General features: G+C 33.5%; 2 protein-coding genes across 4 annotated transcripts in view; one reads left to right on the top strand and one right to left on the bottom strand.

Annotated features, from left to right (window-relative positions):
- The first annotated feature begins 1611 nt into the window (after positions 1-1611).
- Positions 1612-4200, top strand: Dbp73D (putative ATP-dependent RNA helicase Dbp73D). Its single transcript, XM_066733858.1, has 6 exons — positions 1612-1742; positions 1812-2497; positions 2573-2785; positions 2996-3206; positions 3277-3717; positions 3803-4200. The coding sequence occupies exons 1-6, from the start codon at positions 1720-1722 to the stop codon at positions 4170-4172; spliced, it is 1944 nt and encodes a 647-aa protein (XP_066589955.1). The 5' UTR covers positions 1612-1719; the 3' UTR covers positions 4173-4200.
- Positions 4201-5516: 1316 nt separating this feature from the next.
- Positions 5517-21124, bottom strand: part of LOC136775590 (lachesin-like) — a 101915-nt gene continuing 86307 nt past the window's right edge. For all 3 annotated transcript variants that reach the window (XM_066730524.1, XM_066730509.1, XM_066730515.1), the window contains exons 4-10: positions 16636-16751; positions 16016-16201; positions 13419-13605; positions 11391-11522; positions 10717-10836; positions 10166-10336; positions 5517-10081 (exon numbers count right to left, since the gene is read on the bottom strand). In XM_066730524.1, coding sequence (XP_066586621.1) covers positions 9759-10081; positions 10166-10336; positions 10717-10836; positions 11391-11522; positions 13419-13605; positions 16016-16201; positions 16636-16751 — 1235 coding nt within the window. In that variant the 3' untranslated portion in view covers positions 5517-9758. The remainder of the gene's footprint in view (positions 10082-10165; positions 10337-10716; positions 10837-11390; positions 11523-13418; positions 13606-16015; positions 16202-16635; positions 16752-21124) is intronic.

Genomic DNA, 21124 nt, shown 5'->3' with positions numbered 1-21124 from the left:
AATTAACAGCTAGAAAGAAGTAACAATTTAGTTAGTTTCTCTATTCATTCACTTTTTGTAGCATGCTTTATTAATTTATATCTTTGTCTGTCTTTGAAATTCCTAATTAGAATCTGAAATGTGGAAATATTTTCTTTGAAAATCCTTCCACATTTCGGGTTGAATACTCGTTTTTTCAAGTATATTTTTGTTTTCTTTTTGTTTCAGGTGAGGCGGCGCCGCCTCCCTCCCCGACGGTGTGCCACCTTGTCGTGGTGGGGGGGCTCACTCCTACAAGATCCCTTCAGATTAGTAAATGATTCGAATTAATTTTCTAATCTTTGGGAACCTTGTAGAAGTGCCAAGAGCACACCAGACCTTAACGGGAACCCGTATACCGACATTACAGGGCGAAAACTATTTCGCATGCAGCGTCGTCATTTGTTGACGGATTGTAAAGTTATTACAGGTTTTTGGAAATGCCAGAAGCTTATCTACTAAGTTACGTTAGGAAAATTAACAAATAATGAAAAAAAAATTTTGTTTAAATAAATATATTAACATTATTGAGAAACAACAATTAAATCGCAAAATCCCCCTACGTACTTTACTAGATAATGTTCATACGTTTCCAAAAAGTCCACAAAAATGCAAATCTGTCAAGAAATGACGATGCTGCATGCAAAATAAATAATGGAAGAATTTCGTGTTCGGGAAGTCGCCAACATGAAATTCCTTCCATTATTTATTTTGCATGCAGCATCGTCATTTCTTGACAGATTTGAATTTTTGTGGACTTTTTGGAAACGTATGAACATTATCTAGTAAAGTACGTAAGGGGATTTTGCGATTTAATTGTTATTTCTCAATAATGTTAATATATTTATATAAACAAAAATTTGTTTTCATTTTTTGTTAATTTTCCTAACGTAACTTAGTAGATAAGCTTCTGGCATTTCCAAAAACCTGTAATAACTTTACAATCCGTCAACAAATGACGACATTGCATGCGAAATAGTTTTCGCTATGTAATGTCGGTATACGGATCCCCGTTAATTATACTATAGTTTTCTTTCCCGGGTTGAATTATATTATTTAATTCATTACTACACTATCTGATGCCTGAGCTACATATGATTTAATTTCCCATTGTGTATATACGAGATAAGCGAAGATGAGTTATACATAGGCGCGCGTATTAGCACTATATAGAAAGAGCGCTGGTGTCTTTTTAAAGCAGTTCCTAAATGCATCGAAACATTAGAAAAAGCCATACCTGGCATTGGTTGTATACCATTGGTTGCGTTTCAAATTTTAAGCGCTAAGGTAGCGCTATATCATGATTGGTCAGTTGAATCAATTTGACCAATCATGACACGTATTTTACCTAGCGCTATCGTAGCGCTAAAGTTTTGAAACGCAGCCATTATTACCATTGGTCCTTTATAATTTAAGGCCCAAGTGGGATTCTGTGTTAACTTCCTTCTAGGGTCGCATCACGCATGGAGCGCATAGAATGTACAGTTTATGTCACATTTATTATAGAATTTAAGTGCTTACTGCGCGCAGATGCGTGACTCGGAACGCACCCTAGATGTGTGTATAAACTATAGATTTTACCTAGCTTTAGTTCCTTTCTATTGTTCAGATTATTCTACACACTTTTCACACTACTCGCATTCGCACTGACTCGCACTCTGTTCGCAAACATGCTTTAATTTAATATTAAAAAATGACAAAATGAGTCTCTTCGTTATTAACAGGTAGGAGTTCAACAGTTTATTTAATTAATGTGGATAGCTATAATAATCTTGTATTAAATTTTTTAACAGATATGAAGGGGATGAAGTAACAGCAGATTCAGAGAAAAATAATGTAAGCTCTCATTTAACAGATTTATTAAAAAGAATAGAAGATCGTAAATTAGAAAGAGCTAAGGCTGCTGATAAAAATGATGAAGAGCCTATTAATAAAAAAGCTAAAAAAGACAATCAAGACAATTTAATAGTAGACTCTTTTGAATGCTTAAATAAGAATATTATTGAAGAAGCAAGAACAGTAAATGGTGACACTTCAGAAAGAAGATCTACTAAGAAAAGAAAGAAAAAGCATGTCCAAATTGATGCAGAGAATGGGGAAGATGATGAAGTTATTGTAAATGAGTTAGAAAATTTAGAAATTGAGAAACAGCAAGACGAGAATAAAATTACAGATGCTTGCAATAATTTTATGATACTTGGTTCCAAATCTAAAAAGAAAGTAAAGGAGGTAAAAAGAAGTTTACCAGATTGGTTAGCACATCCAGAGATAATATCAGCTGAACTTGATAGTGGCCCTAATATAGAAGAGTTCAATAAAAAATTGAGTTTTAATTTGATAGAAATACTGAAAAATAATGGAATTACTCATTTATTTCCTGTACAGGCAAAAACTATTTCATGGCTATTAAAATGTAATGATGATAGGATATCAGGTCTATGGCCTCGTGATACTTGTATATCAGCACCAACTGGCAGTGGTATGAGTTGTAGTCTCAGATGCACAAAGATCTAGTAAAATAGTTGTTATTGAAAAAATTGTTTTTGCATTTTAGGAAAAACATTGGCATATGTTTTACCCATTGTGCAACAATTACAAAGTAGACTGGTACCTAAACTTCGTTGCTTAATAGTCTTACCTGTGCAAGAATTAGCAATGCAGGTCTACAAAGTGATGATGGTATACACAGCTCAAACAAGTCTTAAAGTTGCATTGTTATCAGGAGCTTCTTCGTTTGAACAGGAACAAAATTCAATAATAAAAAAGAGTAAATTTATTTTTTTAAGTACTTAAGCCAGGATTTATAGTTGAAACTTAATTTTAAGTTCACACTTAAGACTGTTAAAATCTATAGTTTATATTGTATATCTTATAGGGTTCAAAAAATGGTCTTAAACTTAAGTTTTAACCATTAAAGGCAACTTTATAATGTTTTCGTAGATTACAATTATTATTATAATTATCTATCTTTTTATAGATGCAAAAGGAAATTATTTAAGCCTGGTGGATATAGTTATAGCTACACCAGGTCGCTTTGTAGATCATGTTTTAAAGACCCCAGGATTTAATTTGGATGCCCTTAGATTTCTTGTAATAGATGAGGCTGATCGAGTGATAGATTGGCTGCAATATTTACCAGCACCCCATAGGCGAGCTCCACTACTCACACTTGAAGAATTACATTCTTGGTATAACTCTTCTACCAATAATAATGAAATTTTAAGTGAATTTTGTCTAATCGTCATTAATGTATTACAGCAAAACACCACCAGCTCAGAAATTATTACTGAGTGCAACTTTATCACAAGATCCTGAAAAATTAAGTAGGCTTGGCCTTTTTCATCCAATATTATTTACATCAGTAATGATTTCAGATAAAGATGAGGATGTGGATTTAGATAAAGAAGTAGGTAATTCATTTATAGGACGTTACACAAGTCCTGAGGAACTCAAAGAACTAGCAGTAGAATGTACAGCACAGTATAAACCAGTTGCTTTGTATCAAATTTTAACAAAAAGTGGTACTGTACCAAAGTCATTAGTTTTTACGAATTCTGGTGAAGCAGCACACAGATTAGCTCTTTTGATGCAGTCACTGTTATCTGAAAAAAATATAGTTGTTGGAGAAATTTCTGCACACCTCACTTCTAAACAAAGAGAAGATGTGCTCAGGAAATTTGCTAGTGGTGAAATTTATGTGTAAGTAATGCAATGCTACTAGTTAAAAGTTACATAAAAAGCATAATGTAAATCATAATATATTTATTGTTTTAATTATTTTCAGTCTTGTAAGCTCAGATGCTTTAGCCAGAGGTTTGGATATCATTGATATTGAAGTGGTGGTCTCGTATGATCTTCCAAAACATATCAAAGGTTATATACATAGAGCGGGTCGAACAGGTCGTGCTGGCAAAACAGGAACAGCTATTTCTGTACTTACATCTAATCAAGTGGGAATCTTTAGGCATATGCTCAGTAATGCTCAACGGAAAGTACCGGAAATTGAAAAATTAGATTTAGAATGTATTGCAGATTCTATTAATTACCAGACCTATGTTGAAGAATTAAAAAGCCTCCTTGAACAAGAAAAAACAAAGACATTACAGACAGCGAAAGCAGCGAAGCGAAGGAATCCAAAATTAATTGGAAAATAGAATATAATAAATTGTTACCTGCCATTCACGTTTTTAATTTAATATCATTCGTTAATCCCCTCATTATGTATGAATATGTGTTTATGTGTGACTGAGTGATAATGAAGTAGATACAACAATTAATATTTTATTTGTATCAATGCATTAACGGATACGCGTATAACGACAATACAGAGAGTTCGACATGAAATCTTGATTTTGAAAAAACAACATTAATGGAAGATAGATTTCAATTTCAGTTATTAGACCACTAAAATAGCATTTTCTGGATAAAAAGAAAATGTGTGTAAAAATACAAAAACAATTATATTGTAAATAATTCTTATTTTATTTTTATGCAATATTCTCTTGTTTTTTTTTCAAAAATGATTTTCTATTGATTTTAAACTGAAGTTGAAATTTATTTTCTATTAACATTGTTTTTTGAAAACCAAGATTTCACGTGGAACCGCTCCAACATCTTGATATAAGTACGTCTTCTCGTTAATTACCCTTCCTTTCTGCCCCCTTTTCATGTAAATCCGAATTGACACACAGTTGTGCTACGTCAAGATTTTACGCGCAATGTTTTTGAAAGCTACCAAGTCAAAATTAAGTAAATCAAGATCGAAATCACTAATTGAGAAACTGCCCCTACTCTAGCCATCACTCGACAGTCAACATGTTAAAAAACGTCTGTACACTGTAGTTAACACAGAATGTTTAATCTACTCAAAGGTTACGTCCGACGGACACTCAGTGGCCTCAACTGTTAATTAAAATATGTGTATTATTGGCTTATTTAATTTGATCAACCTATCATACGTATATTTTACTAAGCGTCTGACCGCTGAGTGTCGGCCAAACACGTTCAAAGTAAGTATAACTCAACATTTATAACAGATCGTGGACAATTTTCAATTACTCAAGTTATTGATAAATTATTTGTATAATTAGTTATTTTTGAAAATTAACAAATTACAAGTTTTCGCCGATCCGTCAAATTATTTTAGTTAATATCGAAGTTGTATCATGAAAAAACTGTAAAATTTTATCGCTTATGATATTATTTTATTTAAATTATTTTTTTGTTTCAATATTGTTAGTAAAGTCTGAAATCTATAATATTTTATTGAAATGTAAGTTTTTTGTATGCTTATCACTATAAACCAGCGTTACTAGAATGCAGACGCTAAATACATGCACCCACACTAGCTTCTGAGCTCATTAATTTGGTTGACCTTGAGAATCATACTGAAGAGTCTGAGCGTCTACAATCTGGCATCACACGCACACATACAAAATAATGAGGATTACAAAAAGTTACGAAGGTTTATTCATTGTTTTAACAGGTCGTCATTTTATTATTATTAATCACCAAATAATTCAACGACTACACAGATTTTTTCGAAATTTTATTTAATACCAACTAAATTATGTTTGTGTGTGTGTGTGTGTGTGTGAACAAAAAGGGACTTGAAGGTAAAAGCATCGTATTACATGTATACCGATGCCAAATACAGCTTCGTAGGGTAACATCGATAATAACATTTTATTGTCTGTAGTTAATAATATTATACATCATACTCTCTCGTTCCCTACCGTAAATTTGTCTATATATGGTTAGTTCCGTTATTTTCAAATTATATACTAATTATTACTCCAATCATTTTATTCTGTTAAAGGCAAGTATTCACATTTTTTTTTATAAAAGATAAACCATATCATTAATCGAATAACGACACAGACACAGTTTTATTATCATTATTGCTGTGTACAACTCCTTTGTTTATAAATAATTACATATTTTTCTTCTATTTTGTTTCATTAATCAAATTTTCAAACACTAAGAAATCCACAAGTGATGAGAAAAGGGGTTTTACAAGTTTGCAATGCTCTGTTACTTGTATTAATGAATATGCAGAGGTAGACACAGCATACACAATAATAATTTAATAGCGCTATAATAAATTTAAGCTTGAAGCTATTTTATATATTGTGAACTGTCGGGGTCTTGGTGTTCGATGACGATGTATGACTCGTCGCTTTTTACAGGCCGCATGATTTTATCTCAACAGTTAAAAAAAATGACCAAAAAGAAAGCTAGTCCACGTCGTGAACAGTGTGTCTGAAAAGTTGTTGAAATGTTATAGGAATCAAGTGGACGTGTCAGAAACTAATTAAAAGTAATAGTCTGTAGCATCGAATAGTAAAATTATATAAATAAATAATTATTATGTTACCTTCCTTCCCTCCCCCGAAAGCTCTGCAATATTTAATAAAGCGGCGACGCTCGAAAAATTGTTGTTAAAAATGTAACGAGCATGTAAAATTTACACTCATTTTCTTACGTGGAATATAATATTTATAAGTGCATCCTTCCGAACATAGGAAATTAATATATTACATGTCCATTCTTTGTCGTTTCACATATAAAATCTAGTCATGTTTAACAATGTTAGATACAGTGTCCGGTCTAAGTCCGCAACCCGACTAATCTATAGGTATAGAGATAACATTTAAAAAATGCTAACATAATTGTAGATCAAACTTTGTTTAAAAGGCTATTAAGGATTAATGTTTATCGTTTATTGACCTACGATAGTTATCCTAGTTACACTTGGCTATAAGAATTCAGAGTCACTGAGTTTTTGAAACAATAAAATAAGCCATGAATCAAAGAACTTTTAATCATTAATATTTTTTTAATAATAGCTAAATATATAAATTTAATACAATTTATTGTCAAAAATTCCTTCCTCTATCTAGATTGTCTGAGTAGCCACCCTTAGGCCGAACATTCTGTATAACGTGCGAATTTCGATCATTTATTGGAAATGCTCGATCGACAAAATCAACATTTAATGTTGAATTATTTACACGATTAGTTGGTTGTATTTGGTATATTATAGTGTATGTACATACATAAAACGTGGTCCTATATGATTCATATGTCTCGTTGCCATGTATATGTATTTTCTTTCGATCAGCGTCATTCTCATAATATTATAATCTTATTGTGTAAAAAGAGATTTTCGTAAATTTAATGTATCATCAAAAGCATCAAGCAAATTGCTATTATACGCATGAACGGAGTTGAATAGTGTAGTCTATCAATAGTAATTTTTTTTCTTGTAATACTACACAAGTCTGATCAATTTCTATATAGAACTACTATTGATATTACACCTTCCATAATTTACTTAAAATCTGCTGGAAAATATTTGCAAGCTGAATTATTCAATGGCAATATTTAATATATTTTTTACCTACACTTATATATACGTCTTAGCATTTTTTGTAAATTGAAAAAAACAGACTGTTATCAGCAATAATATTTTTCCAGCAAATTCGTAATCCGTTTTAATACTATGAAATTGAAGTGTTATCTAGTTTTTATTTATTGTCGTATCTCCCCTTGCTTCGTAAGTAAGCTGCGGTGCGAAACAATGCATTTGGTAAAATAATAAATATATAAAATAATCATAGCAGAGTTGTATATCGTATGTTGCTTTACAGCAAAAATAGATTGTTTGATTAGCAATAAAGAAAAAACGTGGAAGACACGAAACAAGCCTGCACAGGCTTAAACATGGAGATCTAAGTATGATTAAAAATTATGTGATTTCACGATAGTAATTAAGCTGCAAACGAATACACCTAGCTTATCCTCATTTTTACACAATATATTTCGAAAATAGTTTATACTTAATGACAGTAATGAAACTTATATTTAGAAGCTTTAATGGTGCATTATCTTAACTTTTCAATAATCTGATATTTATTAACTCATTTTTCTGATTTTATAGATTGGATCTGTAAATTGGACTAGCTGGGCAACAAATAAATTGGTCTATAACACAATTACCATAATGTGTTCTAATGATTTTAAAATGAAACTAAATCTCTGTTATTACCTATATGACACGATTAATGCCAAGCGAGTTTCTATATTAAATTTATGAATTATATATTTTACAGGAAGCTCAAGCTTCTATGTCCTTCGGGCCGTTATCTGCAGCTTGAATTTATCAAATGCTGCAATTACTAAGCAATTCTGCTAACATCCGTTTAACCCGTGTGTAAACTTAAAACATCTCTATCATAAATGATCTACATCTAGACCATTCGCGTTTCATATTTACAGAATTTTAACGAGATTGCATTTCTCTTACCTTGTTGGTCGTACTGCTCTGTAATGATTAATTATCGTTTTAAGTTAAATTTACATTCCAATTATAATTCCGAATCAATAAGGAAGACCTACGTTCTTAGGTGTATACTCTTCTCATATTAATTTAGGATGTATGCTTAAAATATTTATTCCACTCTTTACAAAAATTAACCCAGCCACTTCGACAAAACTGGAATATTAAAGAGCAATTCCTTTCTATGTATAAATAATTAATAAATTTGTTTTTCAAAATTTGGAATAATTAATTAATTAAGTAATGTTTATTACGTAGAAAGCTAGAAATGTTCTTCATTTCCTTATCAATTAGTATTTATTTAAAAATGCTATAAATACAATTGTCAGAAATTTTACCCGTATCCCCCAAACTTATTCTGTTTAATAAAATTAAGAAATCAATAAATATATGCTGCAAAATTTGAAAAAAGAGGCTTGCGTCTCGGTAATAGAAGGCTAATTTTTACATGTTCTATATTCATGCATGACTTGTTAATATGCACAAATACTTAACGATCAATTTCGCGATGGTATATTAAGCTTATCTTTTAAAACTTGATGCGTAATTTGGTCTATTGCTAGACTTGTTTTTCATTCATTCTAATTATATTTACAATCCGCCGGTTGTCTAGTACGCTTTCAGCGTACTGCAGCAGCGACCATCGTTAACTGGTTAATATTAAAAATGCTTCTTGAATTGATACGTGATGAATCTCGTCAAAATTTTATTCTAGAATTAAAACGATCGAAAAAAAGTAATAATTCATCTTTTTCAATTTTAGTACAATTACATATTTACTCACACACTCCAAAATGCTAGAATGATCGTTGAGGGGCTATTAGAATGTGACAGTCGAAAAAATAAACTGTTGTTGATAATTTTTTATTTACAAAGTATTGCATGTACCGGTACAAATCTTTTTTATATGAAAGTTACGCCTTTAAAGAGCGGAAAATTAATTTTCGTCGTTGCATGAAAAAGTACATTTATTTAATAATAAATTAAAATTGAAGGCTATATAAAAAGAATATGTTTTTGACGTAGTCGATTTGAACACTTCGGGTGGTCTAAACAAAAGATTCAAAAAGATTTTTAATTTATTGTGTCTGGCTACTGTCTCAACTAAAAATTTTTAGTTATCAATTTAGAAGAGATTGGAATTCTGAAAATATCCACGCTAGAAATAAATGCAGGTTGACGCGTTTTAAGTCGCTATTAGATAAATATATACATTTATGTAACAATCTTTTTTTTCTACTTTGTAGGAGCATACTATTTATAAAATATAAATTGTAGCCTTGCAGAAAATACTTTTAACATAAAGAAATAATTAAAATTAGCTACCTTTCTCAAGTGTCACACTGTAATAGCACCCTAACATAACCATTCGTTATTAATTCTAACAAGAGCATGAGATTTAAAAGGCGAAGGCTGTTGATGACAGAAAGAAAGAAAGAATAAGAATTGCATTTTTCGAAATAGAATTTTGCCTGGAATTTGCAGAGCTCATAGAAATCCAAGGAGGAGTTAGAGAGGGTAACACGATGGGTCTCTCAGTTCGTTGTGCTTCGACCAAGGTACTGCCAACTGTAATTTGAGTTGTACCAAAGTCATCATCATTTGGACCATCAATGATCTCGTAAATGTTTTGTGGTCGTCTACTCGTAACACTGTTTGTTTTCCTTGCTTTTGCTACTTTCCTTCGAGGTGTATTTGGCGTTGTTCTTGGTACTTCCATTTCTATAATAATATATGTATACAATTTATTATCTAGATTAGTTTATATAAAATAAGAAATAAAAAATTATTAAAGCAACTATATACCCTGTAGACGCACTACTCCTTCGGTGTGACCTAGTGCGTTCTCGGACAAACAAACATAGCTGCCAAAATCTGATTTTTGGAGCATGTTAATGGTGAGATTCATTTGCCAGGAATAATCGCTCAATGCATGCTCCGACATGGAATGTTTGCTACTTGGCAAAAGTTTTTCTTCTGAAATAATTCATTGGTTTGTTATTTTAATTTTAAATAGACAAATTAAGTAATATTTGCACTCGTGTACTGTGAGTCATTTCAAGAATCTAAAGCTGTAACTAATGACATCACAGAACTATACAAAGAAATAAACTATTAAGAACACAAAAATCTAATCGATTTTAGCAAAATACTGTTCTAACGTGATTTATCATTTTCACGAGTAGCGAGCATAAACAATTTTTACACGATACAGATTATAAATAAAAGAAATTCTTGTAAGAACAGATAAAGAATTTAAATAAATTATAAAATTTATTCGAGTACTTGTTACTTTCTTTCGCAATTTACGTTAGTACAGGGTGTATTTTATCGAAGATTACAAAAGTTTGTCTCACCTGGGTCTCTGTACCAGGTGTTCATAGCGCGCGGCGAAGCCTCCACGTAGCATTGGAGAACCACACTCTTGTGAATTGGCGCAGCTACCAGCTGATTTGCAACTTTTATAACAGGAGCGACTGAAAATCAGCAATAAAAATATTTCACATATTTTCCCTAAAAATCTAGCAAAATTGCAAACAATTTAAAGCGCGTGAATATTTGACAAATGCTTTAAAATTCCCATATAGCGATAGTAAAATATACAGATTCAATACTGGTCTCTCGCGAGTTTACAAATTTTACATCAACTGTTTAACGGAGTTTTATATTTAATTTAAAGGGTAATAAATGCAGTTATGCGTTCTTATGTATTGAGTTTTATGGTAATGCAATCAAGGATTTCCAGCAATGAGTAAGTGGAACAAATTACGTTACTGTTCGGAGTCTCGACTTATCGGAGTTGACTGGGGGAGTGTTTTGCGAGGTAATTAAAGCTTCGACGTAAACACGACGAGATTTGAACTTTGGTTAGCCCGTTTCGGAATCATCGGGTGATCATGTTGACCTCGTGAATGTTCACACCGTGTGTTAATTTATATACATGCTCAAATAGTTACGTTAATTAACGACGATTTCCCTGTACGCTTAATACACACATATGTATATAATTACAAGACTTGGCAATACGTACAGTTTACATCCACTGAGTACCGTTTGCTAACTGATGGTGGCACGCTGTTACTGGCTATGCAAAGATAAACTCCCATCTCTTGTCGTTGAACGTTCGTCAATTCCAAAATTGTTCCATTATAGAAGGGCAAAGCTGGATATGAAAAATTTACGTTATTTCTTATTTATTCTATTGCTCTGCTTTATATATATATATATATATATATATATATATAATTAATTTTAAATTAAAATCGACAGATTTTATTTTTCTAACAGTGATTCGTTATGCGAATTCTTTGACAAAGGAACGGATGATATAACTATATGCACTGGTTGTTAGATAAATGCATGAAAAAGTTTACGGTTTCTTGGCGTTACAGCTGCCTCATCGTAGCTTCGTTATCTTTGCTCTTTTCGATTTCACTCTCCAGGCTTGAATTAACGAGTCGCTTCACTGATCTTCTCAGGATTTCCCGTTTTTACGAGCATCCAGATCAACGACCAACGCGACAGAAGTAAAAAAGGACACGTAACGTCGATTACGATCGACAAGATTTCTTCATCTTTTTTCCTCTCGTCAGTTTTCTCTCTTTATATTCTATCTCATTTTTTCTTGTTTTTTCAATGACACTTCTCTCAGACATCCAGCCAGTCTAAGCTCCGAGCTGATCTCTCGCGGAGAATGCTAAGATGACAGGTTTGAGAAAACCTTTTAATACCACCTTTTCGTAGCAAGACGTTTGACTATATCGGAACGTAACTACTTAATCCTGCCAACAGCCCTTTTTAACAATGGATATAGGTTGACTTGTTTATGATTGATTGGTATTGCAGAATAAGAAAGATATATTAAATAGTATGAGGTATATGTAATTGTTATTTTCTTTTATTTTATATGGAATTTGAAGTGATAGTACTTGCCATGCAAAATTCATATTTATTTGATGATACTATCGAATAAGATTTTGAGTGTCTGTTGAAAATTTAAAAAAGAAAGATTAATTAATTCTTTTAGTGTTGATAATTATTCATTTAATGATGTGAATAGAATATATTGAAGGGGAAAGGATCCCACTTGAGAAAACTTTCAAATAATTAATTTCGAAGATAATATCTGCAAGGACCATGACCACGTATCTTCTATTAAAAATCGGAAGCAGCACTTTTCAAGAGATTTATATGGTAATTCGTGCAATGATGCATCATTAATATTATTGTTTGAATTCACACACAGCATTATACTATAGACATTCCCATAAAATGCTACATATCATCACTTCGATACCAAAACACGAATATGTATACTCTGCAATTATTTCATTTTGTCGTTCCCTCTTTAGGCACGTTATATTTATTATTCATTACTTCCTCAATTAATTGCCACCTTTGACATTTATTACAAATTACCCATACCATTGCTCATTCCATCTTCAACAATTAACGTTTTACTTTGTATTCAGAAACGTTTGAAGTGTCAAGAGATGCTTTTTACCAGCTCTGCAAGGGTATAACAAATGAGAAATCTTAATTGGCGATATGAAAACAGTTTTGTTGTACTTCAGGCAAACATTAGTAATTTCTCTGTTAATTTCTATGCGTTGTACAAATGGAGAATAATTATTAAAATCTGAAACGTCCGGAGGTCGTTATTCTCCTGAGTAAAATGGTAGCTTCTTAGTGAAGACATAACATTATTCAAATATATTACACATTCTAGAAAGCAGCTCGTGAAACTTAGCGAATTGTCATGACGTGTAAACAGAATATTATTACATCGTAGGTGTGTATAGTGAGCGAGTCGGACTATGGAAAACAGTATCCGTTAAGAGACGTCATGGTACATGTATGTGACGGAGCCTAAGTCACCGTGACATCTGCCTCATGTGTAGAATTTACTATTATGAAACGCATGTTTCGTAGAATGATTTTACGTAACATGTTGCAACTTGGCTTATCTATATATACACGTTACAAACTTGTTTTCAAATATGTATAATAAACGAGACATTTTAACATCCATTATCTGCTTAAATTTTGTTTTACTTACATTCCTTCTTCCCATTTTCCCTGCGGATAATATTGCGACCATCCTCGCGTTTCCATATAACTTTAGGCTCCGGAGAGCCTGTCGCGATACATCTCAGCCTGACATTGCCACCTTCGTGCGTTATCAAACCGTTCGCAGATTCGTCATCCAAAATATCCGGTGATATCATCACCTTCATATGACCCATCTATAGAAAAACATAATTTCTATTAACAATTGTTCAATTAGCAACAAATCCATATTTATAATTTAAAATGTGTGATTTATTACTTATTAATGTGTATTTATTAACGAGGAGGATTCCCACGATAATTACAAACAACATTTTTGTATATAGATTCAATTGATTCAAGAGAGATATGCTGTAACATTACACCATTGTGTAATCAGTAAAAATAATTCTATCAAGGTCTGTCTCTTAAATAAACGATTATTATTCTCGGGTAATTTCCTTTAAATGATCGTTGAGGATAGCCTTGGGACCCCTTAAGGGTTGGCTTTTTGGGCTATTTCGATCTTGATTTTCGTGGCTTCGTGGGAGGGGGGAGGGGGGGGGGTCCAAGTGAAATGCGAATGAGAATTTTATTAAGTGCAGGAGTCTATATCGGTTTATTCGTACCGGCAGGTCGCTTTTAAGAGGTCTTAGGGTGTGGCGGGTGGTAAGAGCCCTTGAACCTATAGGTTGGCTGCACAAGGCTACATTACGCACAAGTATACTGAAAGTGGAGAGTCCAAAGGACTCCCACTTTCTATTCTTCAATCTCTCGTGAGAAATTATCGCTGTAGACGGTACCTTACACGATTCGCTCTTTTCTCACTTCTACCATTTTCACTTTAATACACTCTCCTTTAAAGAGTATCTCAACCCTACTTGTTGCAAGTACCAATTTTCGCAAACCCTATCAAACCTTCTTCTATATTTGCAAATTATTCTTTATACATACTAAATATACGGATTTAACGATATATCTATATTTCTAAGTATATTTATAGATAATAAATATAACTTAAAGCCACACTTGGACATCAGCTTAGATATAAAAGCAAATATCACCTAATATTCATCTTCCTTCCTTAGCTCTTATATCAAACTATCAATTATTATCTTCACGTGCGCAGTAATGAATTAATCTACTCAAACCAAGGAGATGCACCAACTAGCAGCTGATCGTAAGCGTACGTACAAATTCATGAAGGGATGTCAGCATGCACGAAGAATCATCAATGAGTAAATTTATTAATTGAAATTTGAATGAACGAAGATAAAAAGTTGATAGAAGTATTATAGAGACAAGTGAAATGAGAGTTGGGAAAGATAGGGTAGAGTGTGCAAAGGAGAGCAAATTTCGTAGCTATATAGTGGAATGGAGCACGTGTCTCGTGGAATTCAATGCGACTGGCAGTCGAGGAGAGCTTCCTGTGCAATATACGGTCCTGGCGAGGGATAAAGGGCAGAGAGATCTTGTCGTTATGCGAGAAACTAGATGAAGGGAGAATGAATAAAAGAGAGAGAGAGAGAGAGGGAGGGAGATAGGGAGCATACGTATGTGTTTAAGGCATGATAGAAAGAGATAAGACTGAGAGCCATATGCAGAGAAAAAGTAGAGAAAGAAAAGTCTCTAGAGAACCCAAGCTGAGTCTAAGAGACTTGAATCTGGACTAAGAAAGAAACTGGCTCATCCGTCTATGATTAAACGCGTTCACTCTGCCATAAAAATAGTGGTATTACGTGACACGTGCCCAGCCTCTTTTTCCGACTAGCCATATTCTTCCCAGCTTCTTAGCTTCCAATGATATCTTACTTTGACAGTTTTACTGTCCCTACAAATCTTAACAGCTAATACTAGTTTCCTTATATACGAATAATATTACTCGTTTAAAAAATTCTTAATTATTTTTGTGGAGAGATAAGAGTGCATAGTCTAACTATGACAAGGTATGTTATTTTATTAAAATATTGATTCGTACTACTTGTAATTGAATAAGATACGAAGATATAGTGTGCTATCAATGTAATGTCATGGGTGTTATCAAAATGTCTATAGTGTATGCCATGTAAAAGTACTATCCGCGTCAATGTCGCAGAACATATAGTAAAACCACTTCCGGAGCTGTCAGCCATAATTCTTAGGCAAAAGCGAAGGAAAATCGTCGAGTCCAAGCTGTGCATCATTAAAAACGGAAGAAGAATAAAGCTTCCGGGAACGTTATCTTTGCCATTTTTCTCCTCTTGGTTTTCTTTTGCAGCAAGCTGCACGGCTGACTATTTACTATTTTTTCCACTTGGCTGCACAGTTCGCGAAAGTACTACTAGCCACTGCGTGATCCTACAACGAGTGGTATACGTCGGCATAAGTCAGGCTCTATTAAAAAAGTTACGACTGCCTTTTCACCAGAAATTTAAGAAGTAGCTGTAACGTCAATCTCACTTTGAATATCATCAAATTTGCCTAATTTTTGCAGGGTGGCCCAAATTTGTCTAATTTTTATACGTGTCAATAATAAAGTAATGATTCCTGCCATTGTTAAAAAAAGTTTCTTGGAGAGTTTATACACTTTAATTATATTAGATAATAGTATGATTTAAATAATCCTACCTGGAAACGCATGGGATCTGTGTTGACTTGACACATATAAGTACCAGAGTCGTTCTTCTGTACGTTTGATACGTGCAATTTCCACGTATTGTGTCCATTGTGCGTGACTGATAACCGTGGATTGTGAGCAACCATGTGCGTGCTTATGGCCAGAATCGCTTTGGAGTCAGATTTAATCCAAGCTACCTAAAACGTATATTAAAATTAATCAATCGTTCGAAATTTTATCTTACAGTAAATAAAAGCAATCGTCCATTAATATTTGACATATTTAGTGATTATTTATCAACTGTTTATTTATATGTATAAAATCATACACATCGCAGTGCTTTGAATATCGGTGCCAAATACTTTAGCCTCTATATTATAGAATAATAAAATTGAGTGTCATGTTGCATTATGTAATATAAAGTTGAGCATATCAGTGCAAAATGAAATATTTTTGTGAAAACTTATATTCTGTTACAAAAAAAAAGACTGAGAATCGGCAAGTTTCTTATCTGTTGTGCTGATGCTTGATAGGAGTTTTGTTAATCAGACCAGCACCTTGATGCAGAGTACGTGCATCATCTCTCAGTGTCAAATTCAAAATTAATTGAAAACGATGCTCACTCTCGTACCTTGTACGACCCAAGATGATTAACGACACAGGTGAAGGACACTTCGCGACCCTGGATCACCGTGTGATTTTCCAAAGGCTGGAGGAACTCTGGCAGAACTTCCTGCTTATTTTGGCCTGCAATATCAAATAGACTTGACGTTTCAACGTTCTCTCTAGCTTCTCGTTACCAACTATAATATTAGAATGCTTGACGCAAGTTTAACCCATAAGGATTTCCTATCGGGCTACTGTAATACTATGCATTAGTAATAAAAAGTTTCTATCATTTTCTGAAAAATTTTCTAAACGTGGGATTTGATTTTTTAGAAAATTGCTATCGATATTATTAAAAGTTATTATATATAAAATATACCACTTGTTTTTCGTACTATATATATTATAAAATTTATAAGTTAATAAGATTTTGCTTGGAAATAGCCAGTTGGCTAGTTAAATATAAAGGAAAAAAGCAGAGTTAAAAAATTACTTTGAACCTTGTTTTTTAATGCAAAGGGTTTTCTTTATTAGATCAGAGTATGTAGCTGCATAATAATTAGAATATTACGAGCATGTAAGTTTTTCCCACGTTGCTAATTGCCTTTCTCTTCATTACGAGTATTTTCATTTGACCCGTCGAGTTTCTTTTTACTATTTTTTCGCAAAAAATCAGAATATGCTTAATATTCTTTCTTCCAAAGAATTTCAACAATAGACATCCGCCATCAATTCTGTTTTCATGAATAGAAATAGCGCAATTAGCAGTATATACATGAAAATATGTAAGGCTTAATTAACAATTAATTATTATGTATATTCCTAGCGAAAAAGATTGGACGATTTAAATCAGAAATTTGAAGGTTTTGCGAGTTTGGCGAAGGAAAAGTTCGAATTGATTTAGAGGGTGAAATTGAATGCAATTCTTTTCGGTAGCCGCATGAACGAACAGAGGCGTCGATTAGATATTCAATGTTGAGATCACGATTGCTCCAGCCACCCCTGGCAACTTGCAGGCTTGCAGCTTCTTCACGAGAATCGTAGCGGAAGAGAGGGTGACATCGAGTCTGCCAGAATGGATAACTCGGATGCTCCGGAAAATCGAAAGGGGTGAAAGTGAGGGAGGGAAAAAGATACAGAGGGAAAAAGTGTGACAGGGGGGTGAGTTGCATATTCCTGTATCAAATTCTTGTATGCATTCATGCAAGAAACGCGATAAATGGAAAAATTCTTCAGTTCCACGTGTAATCCGAAGAGTTTCTGCGTCTGCTCGATTTTACATCGAGCTTACTGCATTTTAATGTACATTTTCAACTGAATTTTAACCCTCGCTCATCCCTTACCCGGGAATTTTAATCTCTTTGATAAAGTTTTCATTCGCTAAATTAATTGTCTAAAAATAATTCGATTTCATGCTAGTATTGCGTTTAATTACACCAGTCAACGCGTATTAAATCAGGGTTTGAGGGTAAATCATATATAAGTGTACTATATATAAAAGGTAATGCTGTATTTTTGTATATATCTGGATATCCGGAGCCTTTTGGAAATTCTTATCAGATTAAAGCACGCGGTTATTGATTTTGTCTTAAACGGTGAATTTGCGGTAGAAGGAAGTTAAAGCTGAAACGTCGCTCGTTCCTGAACTGCAAACACGCCCTTAAGACCTCTCTTGCTTGAAGCTTGTATGCTATACACCGTTATGCACCCTCTCAAGTTTTCGACAATTCACGACCAAGTGTAAGAAAAGTATAGAAAAGATGCAAGCTAGCTTTCAATAATCCCCCCTCCCAATAACGAAAAATTAATACTAGCTTTCTATAAGAACACAATAAGGAAGATACTGCTACTATAATTATTCATTTTAAAGAGGAAATACTAAAACCACAATTTAATAGCACTTTTTATTGAATATACTTTCAGCCACGTCTTTGGTTACATCATGAATATATTATTTTATAGTACAATATTTAGTATTGGTATAATAACAACCATTAAATTACTTGTTACAGAAAAATATGAAATTTTAAAATTTAAAGATATTAAATAATATTCAGTGCAAGAGTATGCACATACATATATATATGAATTGTGCGAAATGTCATCGAAAAGAGATCTTATAGAGTTGGAAATTGGATGACCGATGATAAAGTAGAGTAAATAAATTTATACCCCTTTTCTCCAACCAGTGTTTTAGAACACTGCGTACTTTATTCATGAATCTATACAATGCAAACTAATGTCCTATGTTTCTCTTTCGAGTTTCGAATCATGTATTTACTTTTCAGTATTCCCGTGCAAGAATAAAGACCACGAACGAGTTTTACTCGAAAGATTTTGAGCAGCAACATATCCGTGAGTCACATGATTCTCAGTTAGAGTCGTAGTTGTTCGCTATATCCGAACAATGATCTTTCAGCGATGTTGCGTTTTCATTCACATTTCTTTCATTTTGGTTCTGCGGTAGCGTGAAATAGCCTCGCAATCCCAGATACTTTAGTGTTTCGTAGCGAAAGGATTTTTCTAAGGAGGAGGGGGGGGGGGGGGGGGGAGTGAAAAATAAAGGAAGCTTGAAAGCGCGAGGGAGGAGTTGGTTGGACGTGCTTCCAGTGCACCTTGGGGATTGTCTCGTTAGCATAATCTGAAGGAGAAACTGCGAGTTGGATGGGTTTCTTTCCTTCCGCCACCCCTTTTATTCGGGCAAGCTCTAGAAAGGTATTTTCTACTCAAGCGCGGCGTCTATCGGCCTGTAGTCATTGCCACTATTTTTTCAATACATCTACCTCGCCAAACAGTAAAACCCCTTCTTCACCACGGAAGAATTGATTCTGCCATTGGGCTTTATTCAACCCTGCAATGCTCGAATTAAAACCCTCTACCCCTTTTACATCCCTCCCTTCCCTTTTCAATCCTTTTTCCCTCTTCTATACTCGTTTCTCGATCGATTCTTCGTACATTGCTTGCTTTTTTCAAAAATTTCAGAATTTATTCCTTAAATTTATAATCGTCTGAAATTCCTGCATTTCTGGAATAGCGTTTTATCTTTTAGTATTTTGTCAATTCATTCTCCGTATACGGGAATGAAGAGGCCGTTACGGTTCCTTTAACGGAGGCCACGTTTTATGTAAGATGCAATAGCCGTATTAAAATTGCTTTTTACTACTGCCTACTCTCTAAGCACACTTCAGTAATTGCTTTTTTTAAATCTTGTCATTTTTCCCCCTCGTGCTTTTTACAACTCCAATCCTCTTTTGAATTCTCCTTTAGTATTCGCTTTCTTTTGTTCTCTTTTATTTTTAAGTAAATACTTCTTCATATTGGCTAATTAACCAGTAATATTATCATAATTTTTATAGTGGAACAGTAATTATTTTTAATCAAATTTTCAATTAAGTATGAAAGCATTTTCATCTTTAGGTTTCTGAATATTATTACATTTTCATTATCTTTTGTTGCTTATAATTGTAATTTTAAATGAAGGGAATTTGATAATGATTCTAACGTGATTTAAAAAACATTATAATATAATATGACGATTTATTATTCTTATAGCATTTGTCTTTCTCTTTGGATAGTTTTATAGTTATTTTAGTGTATTTAAGTGCTTCACCTGTCTTCTAGTGAGTTTGACGTATATTGCCCGTAGCAAAGAACGCTTGACTTGGTTTAAAACGCATGTCGGAATGCTCTCGTATCCGCCCTGTACAAACTATGCGCGTCCCCTTTTACTACTACAACGCTACAGCTATCCTTTTCCTACGCAAAAAGGGACTAGCCCACGATTACTCCTAGTACTCGTGTTCCCAAAGTATGCCTTGGGGTGCACCCTGCAAATTACGACGAGGCTAAACCTTTTCCAGAAACTTTACTGGATAAACCGTATATCAAAAATCTCTACACACTATGTAAAAGCGAAATTCAAAATCAAATATTTTATATATACAGTGTGTTCATAAAGTCCCCTCCTTATTACAAAAATGCACCGTTTGCAAAATAGTAAAGAGGGAAGGAGGGGTCTTTACGAACACCCTTTATAATATTCAAGTAAAATTCCTCGTAAATTGCACAGAACTTTTATGGAGAATTTGGAAAAAAAGGCAAATTTATTGAAGTATCCTGCAATCAAGAGTACTAATAACAAAATTTTCTAGAAATGAGGCACGAAGTTGGTATTAATTTTCAAAATTTATTGCTGCAGTCTTTGAGATTGAAGATTAAAGATTTATGGTGGCGATGCAGACCATTGGAAGGTTAGACTCCTTCGTCGGCCCTTGGAAAAATTTAATTCAGTTAGGTTATAGGATTTTACGAGATGGGGTGGTTACATAAAGCTCTGCTTGTGCTGGCGCAGGGTCAGGTATGCATTTCAGTGCAGGATGCTCACATTGTGACGTTTCTTATTGACTCTCCCTCTCTCTCTCTCTCTTCACATGTCGCTTTGAAAACCGTCGTAAGCGTGCGAGCCCGATGGATGCGTCCAGATAAAGAAAATAACTCATGGCAAGCAGAAGGAT

The sequence above is a fragment of the Prorops nasuta genome, unplaced genomic scaffold (genome assembly GCF_024137725.1).
Source record: "Prorops nasuta isolate Cenicafe-Biocafe unplaced genomic scaffold, Cenicafe_Pnas_1.2 PNAS00002, whole genome shotgun sequence".
Lineage (NCBI taxonomy): Eukaryota > Metazoa > Arthropoda > Insecta > Hymenoptera > Bethylidae > Prorops > Prorops nasuta.
Note: the sequence above shows the minus strand (reverse complement) of the source record. Positions and strands in the feature narration are given on the sequence as shown.

What these genes read in the sequence shown, in the direction of transcription:
- Dbp73D (XM_066733858.1), top strand. Translation starts at nt 1,720, where the DNA reads ATGAGTCTCTTCGTTATTAACAG. An exon ending in AGTCTCTTCGTTATTAACAG is followed by an intron (nt 1,743 to 1,811) that starts GTAGGAGTTCAA and finishes ATTTTTTAACAG; the next exon opens with ATATGAAGGGGATGAAGTAA. An exon ending in ATCAGCACCAACTGGCAGTG is followed by an intron (nt 2,498 to 2,572) that starts GTATGAGTTGTA and finishes TTTGCATTTTAG; the next exon opens with GAAAAACATTGGCATATGTT.